Consider the following 15,164-nt stretch of genomic DNA (forward strand, 5'->3'; position numbering starts at 1 on the left):
CCCCGGGATCCCGGCCCCGGCCCCGCGCGCCGCCCCGGCTCCCCGGCCCCCTCGGAGCCCGGCAGGTGGCCCCGCGCCCTTCGGCCTCCTGGGCCCGCGGACCCGGCCTCCCCGCAGCCTAGCCGCCAGGCCTGGCTTTGTGTCTGTTCAAGTCGCCCCTTGGCCGCGTCCTGGGCCTCCCGGCTCGGTGGTGTACCGGCTCCACTTGCTTCTCCTTCTAACACCATTTCTTTTTCTCTTTTAGTGACTCATGTCTATGAAACCCGCCGTGTCCGTGTAGTGTTAAGATGGCAGGGGAGCTTCCGTCTGCTCTTTATTCCCCGGGCTTAGGTTAAACTGTGTGTTTGTGGGTTCGGGCGTAGCCGACTAACTGGGCATAGGCGGTGATTTTTGCTCCCTGGGCCTTGATCGTTTTAATCTTCTGAACCACCCCCTGTAGAAAGAAGATTAGAATGGAAATGGAGGAAAAGGCCGGAGCGAAAATACTTGGTCTTTTGTTCTGTCACACGTGCCGAGAGAACTAGAACACATTCTCCAGATAAGCCGGGCTGTTTTGTTCCCAGCCCTGCAACCCTGAGAGAAGGGGAATGAATACCTCCATTGTGCCCCCATTTCTTACATGTCTTTCTTCCCGTATTTACGGACCGTCCCGTGCTTTGCGTTATCAGGATGCATCCCCGTACCCAAGGGGACACAGAGCAAAAGAAAAGAGAAAAACAGCCTTGCCAGGGCATGCCCCCGCCGTGCAGAATGCCCTCCCGTCCCCTTCCTGGGGGATTGCTCAGTTTTCAGTTATGCCCATCCGCAGAATGTGTGCAGCTTCTGACTCGAGACGGCGTTTTCCACATAACCCACTCCATGGTTCATTTTCTGGAACGTTACTGTGTAATTTAAACTGGCTCTATAGTCTTGCCATTTAAATAGCCTTATTTCACTTTCCTGCAGCCAGAGTAATAATTAGCAGGCGTGATCCGTAGCAAACGCAAAGGAAACTAATCACGCCCGCGCTGGCAGCCATGCAGCGATGGTCAGGTCTGGGGCAGGTTGGCCTGCATCTTGTCCGAACACCAAGATCGTTGTGGTTACTGTGGAACAGGGACCTTTAGGGTCAGGGGAATCCCTGCAGAATTAATTCCTGGGACCTCTGGTTGGCACTTGGGTAAGGAAGTGCTTACCCTTTAATACTAGGCATCTCTGATTTGTGGTTGCAGCCCTGGAGTACCTGCAAATACCATGCAGAAAATACCATTTCCAAAACTGATCTGTCAGGGAAATTGGGAAGTCGCCCTGTGAGTGAGCTGGATCGCTTTGTGTGTCGTCTCATCACAATATGTTTTGCACAGATAATATGTCTAATACGGACACATTTTTAAGAAATCAGATTTTCTTTCCGCCTGGAGTAAATAGCTGCACTGCAGGTCGGCAACAGGCAGTCAGCTGGCCCCACCTAGGGGCGGCTGAGGGGAAGTGCGGCTTCCCCTGCTCCAGTGGAGTGAACTGGGGTGTGGGTGAGAGTCCTCACGTCTGTCTTCCCCTCTTGTGTTTCAGGCATCGGATGCTAGCTCCGAGAAACTCTTCAACACTGTCCTCGTAAACAAAGGTAAGATGACAACGCTTCCTTCATTTCTGTAAAAGTAGCACTTTAAAAAATGTATCAACTGTGCATATTATCTCCTCCATCCTTGCGTTGGAAGAAGGACAAAAGGAAAAAAAAAAACCTTAGTGCAGTCTTTTTCTTTGCCTTCTGGAGCGAGGATATAGATGTTCAGTTCTGACTTGAGACAGCAGCCTCACGCTTCTGTGGTGTGCAGACAGACAGAAGGTGATCATTTTAAGGATGGACCGAAACAACCAGATTGGTTTCACCTAAAAAGCCACTGCCGTCTGGCCGTGAGGCCAGAGCAGACCAGACAGACCCTGGGAAAGCCTCGCTCCACGCTGGGACGTCAGGGGACGTCAGGGGATCGTGGCCACAAACCAAGCCTGCTGCTGCTGCGGGCTTCCTCCGCCGGAAGGCAGGATTGAAGTACGCGCTCTCCCAGTCCTCCCCTCCGAGCCTCGGACTCCAGGAGCAGCCTGCCTCGTGATGCAGTCTCACAGCGAGGGGCAGTGGTCCCCAAGTCAAGGCCGGTGGACTCATTTGCTAGCCGTGTTTTCAGGAATAATGAAATCCGGAGGGATCTCTAATCACTGCTTTTGAAAGGCGAGCGTATGGAAGCCAGCGTTGCCCTTCCCGGCCCACCACTTGCTGCAGGGGCTTCAGGGAGAATTCCAGTGTGGGCACAGTGCATGGTGGAGGGTGCTTGGTGTCCGAGGTGGGGGGGGGTTGGGACTGGCCCGGGCTGGCCGGGGCTGCCCGTGGTTGGTGGTGGTGGGTGGGGCTTTCAGTTGTCTGCAGTGGTCATGGCTGGTGTTTCGGCTTGCGGGTCGGTTAGACCTTCTTCGGTGAGGTTCTTATTTCAAGCTCCCAGATGACTGGAGCGTGAAGCGCGTGTGGTGTGCAGTTTTCAGTAGTGTGCTGGAGGGCGGCCCGTACGCCCCGGCGATGGCCGTGGCACTCAGAGTGCCGAGTCTTACTGATGGCGGGATAGACTGATGGCGGGATAGACTCCTGAGTCTGGTACTTCGTCGTGGTGTTGGTGGGCTGGACATTGGTATACATTTCTTATCCTCAGTACCAAAGCCCACTAAGGTGTGTGTGTGTGTGTGTGTGTGTGTGTGTGTGTGCGTGCGTGCACACGTGTGTAGGTACCTGTGCATGTGTGTGTCCAGCTGAGAGCACGCAGCGCCCCAGGGCTGCTGCTGGCTGGTGGTTTGACCAGAGGAGAGGACAGTTAGGTGTGGGCAGCATGCATGAGAAGGAAAAGTCACAGGAGGTAGACTGAGGCAGGGCAGGTCACAAAGGCTGGTCTCAAGTAAACCCTGGGAGAGCGTCTCCTTTCCTGGACTGTAGCACAGAGGTAAATGAGAGGAGATGGGTGGACGGACGGAGAGATCCCTGGGACCCTCCCCCTTCCCCATTTCCACTCGACATCTCGGGAGGAGATTTGTGGCCTGTGCATGGTTGTGAATTGTCACCCTGGTCGGGGGCTCTCCCCTGGGCTGCTCTCTGGGGCTGAGTTAGTTGCCTTGAAAGGATGAAGGGTTCTTTGTGTAGGCTAAAATCAACATGGGCTTTTTTCTAAGCGTGGCTTGGGAAACCAAGCACAAATAAGCATTTTAGCGGATGGCAGATTACTCCTCTGCCCCTCATTTCCATCCAAATGGCCTCTCTGCCCTCGCCTTAATACCTTATTCTAATTCCTGTTGGGAATGTGAAGGAGGAGAACCAGAGCCCAAGCCAGACCCCAGCACCCCTTCCCCAGAGAGGGGAGAGAGGAGATTGGGGTGGCAGCCTGGGCCTGATGGGCCGTGTTGCTAAGGGGATTAGTATTCAGGCCTCCAAAAAGCAGGAAAACAAGTTGTGAGCCTCACCAGGGGCCTGGGACAGGGGCAGGTTTCCCCGTGTGCCCATGGCCTGTGCCCTTGGCCTGGGGCTGTGGCATCCCAAGAGGGGCCTGACAAGACTTTCTGGGACACCCCTGAACTTTCCCACAAAGCGGCCGGCCTCCCCAACATCAGCTCTCCTGTCTGTGGCCTTTTCTTTATCCCTAAAAGCAAAAAAAAATATTTCAAGAAAAGCTAAACTTGTGTCACATAACAAGCACTACTGTAAAGGAAAAAAAAAATATATATATATCTTGACAGCCTCCATGTTCTGGCCAGCCTTTGACCTGAGGGGAGGCCGGCCAGCCCCCCACCTCCAGGCGCTGAAGGCCCCCTGCTGCTGGTGACAGCGGATTTGGCTGGATTTGGCTGTAATGCGCCCCTGTGGGGGAGCACTGCTAATCGCCAGCTGGCTTTGATACTGGCCCTGGGAGGCAGAACAGCCAAGGGCTCCACTAGTTGTCAGCCTCTGTGCCTGGATTGCCCATCTGACAGAGCCCAGGGCCAGAGCCCAGCCGGCGTCTCCTCCGGGAATGACACAGCCCACCTGTCTCAGACAGGGACACTCACCTGGATTTTCTTCTACTTTGCATGGGTCATATGGAATCCCCAGTGCTCAGGAGAGAGAGCCAGAACATCTTTTGTTCAGGCCTTCCCAGACATCCCTTTCTTTGGATGGCTTTGTTTGTGTGCACACCTGTGCGTGTGTGTGTGTGTGTGTGTGTGTGTGTGTGTGTGAGAGAGAGAGAGAGAGAGAGAGAGAGAGAGAGAGAGAGAGAGAGAGAGAGAGAACGAGCGTGCATGCATGTATGTGTGTGCCAGCACCTGGGTCTTGAACTCCAGGCCCAGCACCCTCACTCTCTTGGCTTTTTCACTCAAGGTTGATTCTCTGCTGTTTGAGCCACATCTCCATTTGCAGCTTTCTGCTGCTTAATTAGAGATAAAAGCCTCAGGGACTTCGCTGGTTTTGAACCTCCATTCTCAGAGCTCGTCCTCCTAAGTAGCTAGAATTACAGGCCTGAGTCACCTTGTCTGGCCTCTTGATGGCTTTTATTTCCTGTCTTAAATCCAGTTCCTCGGGCACCACATCTGCCCAAGTCCCCGTATATTCCTGAGAGCTCAGCGCCCAGCGGGGTACGGGGCTGCGGATGGTACGGTCATCCCTGAAGATGTAAAACCGTGGTTCTACTTAAATCAAGGTCGTGGTTGCCTTGTTTAATCCTGACACATCTCCGTGTTTACAGGGTGTTCGTGTGAGTTTTATGAATCCTTCTGTCTTTGTGACTGAGCCATCTGCCAAAAGAAAAAAAAAAAAAGATGATTTCCCTCTGAGGTGGAAACAGAGACTTTGTGTCCCCCGCCCTCCATGCAGGAGCAACAGGCTGTGTACCCCAGAGTTAGGAGTATGTGTGTGAGCGCGAGACAGACTCCCAGGAAAACAGCTGTTTGCAGCCCGAGTTTAGCCCTGCCCCCCCTCCTGTACACCCAGCTCCCTCCACCCGGAGCCAGAGCTGCCCACAGGCCTTTGTCCGGCCCACATACATCCACATCTTCTAAGGCTCCCCACCGTGGCCACTGGGGAGGGAGGGCAGGGGCGGCCAGCATGCTATGGACCCCGGATGACACTGCCCTGGTGACACGCTGGACACTGCCCCTTGTCCCTTGCCTCACCTGGGCCAGGCTGGTGGCATAGGGGACCCAGGAGCCTCAGACTTCTCCCTCCTGGTGTGAATGTCCCTCACTGCCCTGTCCAACCTGCCCTCGCCTCTGCAGGCTGCAGGAGGAGCGTCCCTGACCATGTTGGCTTGGTTTACTATGAACCTTGTAGAAAAGGACAAAAAGCGCCCGAGGCCTGAGAAGTGGGTGCTGGCTGCCCAGGACATCCATGCGTCCATCCTTTCACAGAGGAAGGGTACTTGGGCTTGAACTTAGGGCCTCCCTCTCTTGCCTGGCCTTTTCTGCTCGAGGCTGGAGCTCTGCCACTTGAGTCACACTGGCTTTTTGCTGGGTTGTTGGAGGCAAGAAGCTCATAGACTTTTCTCCAGGACTGGCTTTGAAATTGAGTCCTCTGGACTTCAGCGTCCCCCCCCCCCCCCGCCCCCAGGAGCGAGAAGTACAGGTATGAGTGGCAGCCTGGCGATGCTGCTGGTCTCAACAGGTATGCAGGGGCAACGACACTGGTCTGTCCCATCTGGAAACAGCTGAGGCCTGGCCCCATTACGCTTTTTCTACATCTCCTCCCGCCCCAGGCCCAGGGTGCTGGGCTACCACTAGATTGCGAGCAGGGTCCCGACCTGAGAATGCTGTGGCCATGAAATAGCTTTCTTTAAAAATCCCCTGTGGAAACATCTAGAGCCCCTGTAGGGTTTCTCCTCCTGCCTTGGGTTCACATAAGGCGGGTAGAGGGAATGTGTCTTCAGAGCATGTTGGAGTCAACGTGCAGGGTGCAGAGCCTCCCAGATCTGGTGATGAAGTCCTACTGCATCGGAGGGTAGAGTGCCACTCTCTTTCTTCCTCTCCACCTATTTTGTAGTATTTCATTTCAGAGGCTTTTCTTGGGTTTTCAGAAGATGGGTGGTGGGTGAATTGACTGGTTTTGCCAGGTGATTGGTGATGGGGGTGGAGTGGGGAGCAGCTGGGGAGAGAGGAGCAGCTGGGGATGAGGAGTAGCTGGGGAGAGAGGAGCAGCTGGGGATGAGGAGCAGCTTGGGGGAGAGGAGCGGCTGGGGATGAGGAGCGGCTGGGGATGAGGAGCGGCTGGGGATGAGGAGCAGCTGGGGGGAGAGGAGCAGCTGGGGATGAGGAGCAGCTGGGGATGAGGAGCGGCTGGGGGGAGAGGAGCGGCTGAGGATGAGGAGCAGCTGGGAATGAGGAGCAGCTGGGGAGAGAGGAGCAGCTGGGGATGAGGAGCAGCTAGGGATGAGGAGCAGCTGGAGAGAGGAGCAGCTGAGGATGAGGAGCAGTTGGGGATGAGGAGCAGCTGGAGAGAGGAGCAGTTGGAGAGAGGAGCAGCTGGGATGAGGAGCAGCTGAGGATGAGGAGCAGCTGGCTCTCAGCTCGCTTTCCACGCCCTCTGTCACAGAAGTGGCACACACTTGCCCGTTCCGCCCACAGTCCTCCCCTCCGAGGCCTGGCTCTGGGGCTGTGAAGGCACTGCCCAGGCCTGCGCCCCCCCCCCCCCAGCCAGGGTGCCCCATAGGTGTGACAGGAGGGCATGGGGCTCCCGTGACGGGCCGTGTGGGAACCCGTGCCACAGCGCATGGTCACAGAGACGGCATGTCAGGCCACACACCTCCAGAGTCAAACACAGGCAGAGCCTGCACTCACACACGCACATGCTTGCTCGCTCCCTCCCTCCCTGCACAGACCCTGTGGGGTTCCCTGTGCCCTCGCTCAGACACAGGGACACTCAAGACAGGGCCATTGTGTTGTGATAAAACCCAGCCCCAGAGCTCCCTCCCCTCCCTGCCCTTCTCCCCCTCCCCCCCCTCCTCACCCCTGCCCGTCCTCCCCGGCTCCTCCTCAGCTCTCCAGCACCCCCACATCAGAGTGGAGGAAAAGCCTGTGGCCTCTGGATTCTTTCTCCTTTCTGACAACTGCGGAAAAAAATGTTTTCTGTGGGGGGAAAAAAAATGTATGTTTATTTAACTAGGTTTCTCTTTTGCCTCACAATCTGGATTCCATTCAGTCAGTTACCACTCCAATTAACTAACAATTATTTAACATTAACAGTAATTACAGACGCCAGTTAAGCGCCTACAGATGTCAACTGTTAGCTTTGTACCTAATCACTCAATGAAATGGAGAAAGTTCAACAAACATCAATTAGCCGAGCAATTAGTAGGAGTTAGGAAAGTGCATGTTATCATGTGTGAGCTGATTCAATTTATTTTATTTTGGCAGTAAAACCCACACAGGCAGGCAGCAATAAGTTCCTCAGATAAGATAGAAGCATTGTTTGGTGGCTTACATGAGAATTCCTTCCTTCCCAGTGCAGAAGTCAAATACCCTCCTGCCTGGAATTTATTTCAGTGACTTGCGCTCCATGACTCAAAAAAGCACAGTCGGGCAGATTAATCCCAGACACGGTAAAGACCAGCAGCGTTAGACCGCCGGGGAATGGACTTGCTCCCGCTAGGGCGGTGCCCTTCAGGTCTGGACTGCTTCCCCTCTGGTCCAGGGCGCACCAAAGGCCACCAGCGTTTCACTAATGTCACCGGCCCCAACGCTGGCCCTGCAGTCCTTGATGCCACCTGGAGCAAACATCCAAGTATTTTTCCCTCCTTGCCCTGACCATCTTCAGGAGGAACAAGGGTAGCACCAGGGGCTCATTTCTCTGGTCTTAGCTGCTCGGGAGGCCGAGACCCGGCGGGAAGGCTGAGAGCCTTCTCCCCGGGTCACCAGCACCAGGTCTGAGGAGAGCCTGGAGTGACACTGCCAAGCACGCACGGGAGGTCTGCAGTTCAAGGCCAGAACCAATAGCGTGCCACCAGTGCCCTCTCCCCACCGCACGCACACACAGCGGCAGAGGTAGCTTTCATTAAGAGAATTGAACCCACCAGGAAGAGGTGGCAGTGCAGCTCTCCTCCGCCACACTGCCTGCTACCGGCGCCCACGCTGGGCCTGGGTCTGCCGGCTCAGGTTGCTAGGTACATGGAGCCTGGATTTCCCCCTGGAGGGTGGTCTCTGCTGTTGTGGAAGAGAGTTCCTATGGGTGTCTCCTCTGGTGTAGAGGGGTGTCTCCTGTGGTGTAGGGGAGTCTCCTGTGGTTGTCTCCTGTGGTATAGGGGTGTCTCCTGTGGTGTAGGGGTGTCTCCTGTGGTATAGGGGTGTCTCCTGTGGTGTAGGGGTGTCTCCTGTGGTGCAGGGGAGTCTCCTGTGGTGCAGGGGTGTCTCCTGTGGTATAGGGGTGTCTCCTGTGGTGTAGGGGTGTCTCCTGTGGTATAGGGGTGTCTCCTGTGGTGTAGGGGTGTCTCCTGTGGTGCAGGGGAGTCTCCTGTGGTGCAGGGGTGTCTCCTGTGGTATAGGGGTGTCTCCTGTGGTGTAGGGGTGTCTCCTGTGGTGCAGGGGAGTCTCCTGTGGTGCAGGGGTGTCTCCTGTGGTATAGGGGTGTCTCCTGTGGTGTAGGGGTGTCTCCTGTGGTGTAGGGGAGTCTCCTGTGGTATAGGGGTGTCTCCTGTGGGGTAGGGGAGTCTCCTGTGGTGTAGGGGTGTCTCCTGTGGGGTAGGGGTGTCTCCTGTGATGTAGGGTGTCTCCTGTGGGGTAGGGGTATCTCCTGTGGGTGTAGGGGTGTCTCCTGTGGGTGTATGGGTGTCTCCTGTGGTTGTCTCTTGTGGTGTATGGGTGTCTCCTGTGGTTGTCTCCTATGGTGTAGGGGTGCCTCCTGTGGTGTAGGGGTATCTCCTATGGTTGTCTCCTGTGGTGTAGGGGTGTCTCCTGTGGTTGTCTCCTGTGGGGTAGGGGTGTCTCCTGTGGTGTAGAGGTGTCTCCTATGGTTGTCTCCTGTGGTGTAGGGGTGTCTCCTGTGGTTGTCTCCTGTGGTGTAGGGGTGTCTCCTGTGGTGTAGGGGTGTCTCCTGTGGGGTAGGGGAGTCTCCTGTGGTATAGGGGTGTCTCCTGTGGTGTAGGGGTGTCTCCTGTGATGTAGGGTGTCTCCTGTGGTGCAGGGGAGTCTCCTGTGGTTGTCTCCTGTGGTGTAGGGGTGTCTCCTGTGATATAGGGTGTCTCCTGTGGTGTAGGGGTGTCTGCTGTGGTGTAGGGGTGTCTCCTGTGGTTGTCTCCTGTGGTATAGGGGTGTCTCCTGTGGTGTAGAGGTGTCTCCTGTGGTTGTCTCCTGTGGTGTAGGGGGGTCTCCTGTGGTTGTCTCCTGTGGTGTAGGGGTGTCTCCTGTGGTGTAGGGGAGTCTCCTGTGGTGTAGGGGAGTCCCCTGTGGTGCTGGGGTGTCTCCTGTGGTATAGGGGTATCTCCTGTGGGTGTAGGGGTGTCTCCTGTGGTGTAGGGGTGTCTCCTGTGGTGTAGGGGTGTCTCCTGTGGTTGTCTCCTGTGGGGTAGGGGTGTCTCCTGTGGTGTAGGGGTGTCTCCTGTGGTTGTCTCCTGTGGGGTAGGGGTGTCCCCTGTGGGGTAGGGGAGTCTCCTGTGGTGTAGGGGTATCTCCTGTGGTGTAGGGGTGTCTCCTGTGGGGTAGGGGAGTCTCCTGTGGTGTAGGGGGTGTCTCCTGTGGTGTAGGGGTGTCTCCTGTGGTTGTCTCCTGTGGTGTAGGGGTGTCTCCTGTGGTTGTCTCCTGTGGTGTAGGGGTGTCTCCTGTGGTTGTCTCCTGTGGTGTAGGGGTGTCTCCTGTGGTGTAGGGGAGTCTCCTGTGGTGTAGGGGAGTCTCCTGTGGGGTAGGGGTGTCTCCTGTGGTGTAGGGGAGTCTCCTGTGGGGTAGGGGTGCCTCCTGTGGTGTAGGGGAGTCTCCTGTGGTGTAGGGGTGCCTCCTGTGGTGTAGGGGAGTCTCCTGTGGGGTAGGGGTGTCTCCTGTGGTGTAGGGGAGTCTCCTGTGGGGTAGGGGTGTCTCCTGTGGTGTAGGGGAGTCTCCTGTGGGGTAGGGGTGTCTCCTGTGGTGTAGGGGAGTCTCCTGTGGGGTAGGGGTGTCTCCTGTGGTGTAGGGGAGTCTCCTGTGGGGTAGGGGTGTCTCCTGTGGTGTAGGGGAGTCTCCTGTGGGGTAGGGGTGTCTCCTGTGGTGTAGGGGAGTCTCCTGTGGGGTAGGGGTGTCTCCTGTGGGGTAGGGGAGTCTCCTGTGGGGTAGGGGTGTCTCCTGTGGTGTAGGGGAGTCTCCTGTGGGGTAGGGGTGTCTCCTGTGGTGTAGGGGAGTCTCCTGTGGTGTAGGGGTGTCTCCTGTGGTGTAGGGGTGTCTCCTGTGGTGTAGGGGGTGTCTCCTGTGGTGGAGGGGTGTCTCCTGTGGTGTAGGGGAGTCTCCTGTGGTGTAGGGGAGTCTCCTGTGGTGTAGGGGTGTCTCCTGTGGGGTAGGGGTGTCTCCTGTGGGGTAGGGGAGTCTCCTGTGGTGTAGGGGAGTCTCCTGTGGTGTAGGGGTGTCTCCTGTGGGGTAGGGGTGTCTCCTGTGGGGTAGGGGAGTCTCCTGTGGTGTAGGGGAGTCTCCTGTGGGGTAGGGGTGTCTCCTGTGGGGTAGGGGAGTCTCCTGTGGTGTAGGGGTGTCTGCTGTGGTGTAGGGGTGTCTCCTGTGGTTGTCTCCTGTGGTGTAGGGGTGTCTCCTGTGGTGTAGGGGAGTCTCCTGTGGTGTAGGGGTGTCTCCTGTGGGGTAGGGGTGTCTCCTGTGGGGTAGGGGAGTCTCCTGTGGGGTAGGGGTGTCTCCTGTGGGGTAGGGGAGTCTCCTGTGGTGTAGGGGTGTCTGCTGTGGTGTAGGGGTGTCTCCTGTGGTTGTCTCCTGTGGTGTAGGGGTGTCTCCTGTGGTGTAGGGGAGTCTCCTGTGGTGTAGGGGTGTCTCCTGTGGTGTAGGGGTGTCTCCTGTGGTGTAGGGGAGTCTCCTGTGGGGTAGGGGTGTCTCCTGTGGGGTAGGGGAGTCTCCTGTGGTGTAGGGGTGTCTGCTGTGGTGTAGGGGTGTCTCCTGTGGTTGTCTCCTGTGGGGTAGGGGTGTCTCCTGTGGTGGAGGGGTGTCTCCTGTGGGGTAGGGGAGTCTCCTGTGGTGTAGGGGAGTCTCCTGTGGTGTAGGGGTGTCTCCTGTGGGGTAGGGGTGTCTCCTGTGGGGTAGGGGAGTCTCCTGTGGTGTAGGGGAGTCTCCTGTGGGGTAGGGGTGTCTCCTGTGGGGTAGGGGAGTCTCCTGTGGTGTAGGGGTGTCTGCTGTGGTGTAGGGGTGTCTCCTGTGGTTGTCTCCTGTGGTGTAGGGGTGTCTCCTGTGGTGTAGGGGAGTCTCCTGTGGTGTAGGGGTGTCTCCTGTGGGGTAGGGGTGTCTCCTGTGGGGTAGGGGAGTCTCCTGTGGGGTAGGGGTGTCTCCTGTGGGGTAGGGGTGTCTCCTGTGGTTGTCTCCTGTGGTGTAGGGGTGTCTCCTGTGGGGTAGGGGAGTCTCCTGTGGTGTAGGGGTGTCTCCTGTGGGGTAGGGGTGTCTCCTGTGGTTGTCTCCTGTGGTGTAGGGGTGTCTCCTGTGGGGTAGGGGAATCTCCTGTGGTGTAGGGGGTGTCCCCTGTGGGGTAGGGGTGTCTCCTGTGGTTGTCTCCTGTGGTGGAGGGGTGTCTCCTGTGAGGTAGGGGAGTCTCCTGTGGTGTAGGGGTGTCTCCTGTGGGGTAGGGGTGTCTCCTGTGGTTGTCTCCTGTGGTGTAGGGGTGTCTCCTGTGGGGTAGGGGAGTCTCCTGTGGTGTAGGGGTGTCTCCTGTGGGGTAGGGGTGTCTCCTGTGGTTGTCTCCTGTGGTGTAGGGGTGTCTCCTGTGGGGTAGGGGAATCTCCTGTGGTGTAGGGGGTGTCCCCTGTGGGGTAGGGGTGTCTCCTGTGGTTGTCTCCTGTGGTGGAGGGGTGTCTCCTGTGGGGTAGGGGAGTCTCCTGTGGTGTAGGGGTGTCTCCTGTGGGGTAGGGGTGTCTCCTGTGGTTGTCTCCTGTGGTGTAGGGGTGTCTCCTGTGGGGTAGGGGAGTCTCCTGTGGGGTAGGGGTGTCTCCTGTGGTTGTCTCCTGTGGTGTAGGGGTGTCTCCTGTGGGGTAGGGGAGTCTCCTGTGGTGTAGGGGGTGTCCCCTGTGGGGTAGGGGTGTCTCCTGTGGTTGTCTCCTGTGGTGTAGGGGTGTCTCCTGTGGGGTAGGGGAGTCTCCTGTGGTGTAGGGGTGTCTCCTGTGGGGTAGGGGGTCTCCTGTGGTGTAGGGGTGTCCCCTGTGGGGTAGGGGTGTCTCCTGTGGTTGTCTCCTGTGGTGGAGGGGTGTCTCCTTGGTGTAGAGGGCTGTTTTTTCTGGATATAGCGGTGTGTCTCCTGTGGTGGAGGGCAGTGTAAGAATGGAAGAAGGCATCCTGTGGGGTTTCCACTCTGTAGGGAAAATTTTGTGAAACTTCCCCCGTGATCTTGCCAGACAGCAAGCACAGACTCCATCAAAAGTGGTGCCACAGGGGCGCTGGAGTACCAGAACCCGCAAGTGGCTGAGATGGCAGGTGTGAGCTGGCAGGGCCGTCCCCGTGGCAAGAACAGTGAAGGGGTCGTCTGTTCCTCCTGCTTTCCGGGTTCGAAGTGTCCCCGCGTCCACACACAGCTGGACTGGCCCGTGGTCTGGCCCCGTCTTGAGCATGGAGCCTGCTCTGCCCTGCAGGGCCCCCACACCTTGGGAAGCCCCTCTTGGGCGTGGAACTGGGGTGGAGCCTCCCGCAGTCCACAAGCGAACCTTGGCTGTTTGGAGCCCTCGTCTTCGCTGTGCTTCTTCTTTGAGGTAGGGGTTGTCAAAGCCGTCTGGAGCTGCCAATTAAGAGGTAATTAGCGATAGAGCCCCTGCCTCCGTGACGATGGGTGTTGATGAAGTTGTGGCTGCAGCATCTTGCATGCGTTGCGTTTCAGCCTCCAGAGCAGCTCATGGCCACTGAGACCCTGAGCCTGGTGGGTGGGGGTGGGTGGGCCCGTGGCCCAGCCTGCAATCCCCGCTACTCAGGAGGGTGCGAGCTGAGGATCCCGGTTCAGATCCTCCCAGAGCAGAAAGCCCGTGAGACTCTTATCACCAGTTCACCAGCAAAATGCCAGGAGAGGGCTGTGGCTCAAGTGGTCGAGTGCCAGCCTTGAGTGAAAAACTCAGGAGCAATACTCTGGTCCTGAGTTCAAGCCCCAGGACCAAGACCCACCGCCCACTCCCCCAGGTCTGGGTTCCCACCAGTAGAGCGGGGGAGAGGTGGGCGTGAAGAGCCCCCCGCACGGGGACTTGGCTTCTGCCAGCTTTGTTGTTCTCCAGGCTGCATGGGGAGAGCACTGGAAACATGGAGTGTGGTTTGTCCCTGGTCAGACAAGCAGCCGTCGACAGTCGTGTCACCGTGAGGGATGACACACTCATTCCCACTCACCCCCGCAGGTGTGCACACACTGCCAGAAGCAGCAGCAATTGTGGCACAGGCGAGTGGGAGGCCCACGGCGAGGTTACGACACATGGGCGTGGGGAGCCTGAGTGCGTGGTGTGGGCCCGAAACAAAGAATTGTCGGTCCTTTAGTCTGGTGGCGCCATGGCCCTGCGGGGTACACTTGTATACCCATCGTATGCCCTCGGGCGTGGCGTGCGTGTCCACGGTTCACCCTGGGGGACAGCACGCCCTCGGGCATGGCCGGTCAGGTGCCCCCTCCTAGGCCCCCTCCTAGGCCCCCTCCAGCTTAGAGTGGCTGGTAGCATCCAGCACTCGGCGTCCACCCTGGCCCTGACCCGGCCGTGGCCCCTCCGTGCGGCCCTGCGCCCGCCGGCCTGTGGTCGGCTCCGCCTGCAGGGCAGCCCCATGGGCACTGCGAGCCCTCTCCACTCCTGTGCACACGCACGTGTCTTCCCTGCCTCTCTGGTGGCCACGGCCTTTGGCTCTGCTGACAGCACACACTTGTGCCAGGGCCTGTTGTGGGTGCCTGAGCACGGCCTGGTGCAGGAATGCCGCCCGCCCGCTCACTCCCTCCCGGGCCACTCTCCATGACTGTCACCATGTCACTCTGTCCCTGCTCATCTTCCATCAGTGGCTGTGCTGACACCAGGCAGTGACAGCTTGGGAAACGGTGTGAAGGAACCAGTACTCTACTGCAGGCAGACGTAGCGTGCGTGGTCTGTAATGATTTGCCAGAACCCTACAGAGGGCAGATGCTCTGCCCCCCACGTCCCCGGAGCCAGGACCCCACCGCGGGCAGACGCACTGCCCCCCACGTCCCCGGAGCCAGGACCCCACCGCGGGCAGACGCACTGCCCCCCACGTCCCCGGAGCCAGGACCCCACCGCGGGCAGACGCACTGCCCCCCACGTCCCCGGAGCCAGGACCCCACCGCGGGCAGACGCACTGCCCCCCACGTCCCCGGAGCCAGGACCCCACCGCGGGCAGACGCACTGCCCCCCACGTCCCCGGAGCCAGGACCCCACCGCGGGCAGACGCTCTGCCCCCCACGTCCCCGGAGCCAGGACCCCACTGCGGGCAGACGCACTGCCCCCCACATCCCCGGAGCCAGGACCCCACGCGGGCAGACGCACTGTCCCCCCACGTCCCCGGAGCCAGGACCCCACCGTGGGCAGACACACTGCCCCCCACGTCCCCGGAGCCAGGACCCCACCGTGGGCAGACGCACTGCCCCCCACGTCCCGGAGCCAGGACTTCATGGTGGGCAGTCTGGCAAAAATGCTACTGAGAAGTTTCGTGAGCCCCGCAGGGTGTCTGTCCTGAAGTGCCCTCTCCATGGCTGCCCAGCTGCCAGCAGCCACCAAGGAGCTTGGCCATCCCAGCTCTGCCGCTCCCAGCTCTGCCGCTCCCACCTCGGGCCCTGGGCGTTGTGGAAGATCCGCTTGCTGGTGGCTGCCCTGCACCCCGCCCTTCTCCACAGAGGCCCCGCCTCTCCCCACACCCCGGAGGCCTCGTCGCCTCTGACAGGAGCCCGGAGCACAGACGGGAGAGGGGTGTCCACGCGGTCCAGCCCGTTTTCTCGTGGCCGTCCCCTGGAGCAGGCTGCCTCTGTGGGAGGAAGCTGGGCCCTGGGCTCACACCGGTCACAGCAGACG

The 15,164-nt window shown here is 58.7% G+C and overlaps 1 protein-coding gene across 1 annotated transcript in view; it reads left to right on the forward strand.

The window, feature by feature from the left end:
- Auts2 (activator of transcription and developmental regulator AUTS2) overlaps window positions 1–15,164 on the forward strand; it is a 674,097-nt gene that overhangs the window by 633,400 nt on the left and 25,533 nt on the right. Inside the window, exon 6 of the mRNA XM_090324087.1 lies at window positions 1,549–1,600. Coding sequence (XP_090180213.1) covers window positions 1,549–1,600 — 52 coding nt within the window. The remainder of the gene's footprint in view (window positions 1–1,548; window positions 1,601–15,164) is intronic.

The sequence above is a fragment of the Megascapheus bottae genome, chromosome 34, assembly GCF_031878675.1.
Source record: "Megascapheus bottae isolate mThoBot1 chromosome 34, mThoBot2.hap1, whole genome shotgun sequence".
NCBI classification, from domain to species: Eukaryota; Metazoa; Chordata; class Mammalia; order Rodentia; family Geomyidae; genus Megascapheus; species Megascapheus bottae.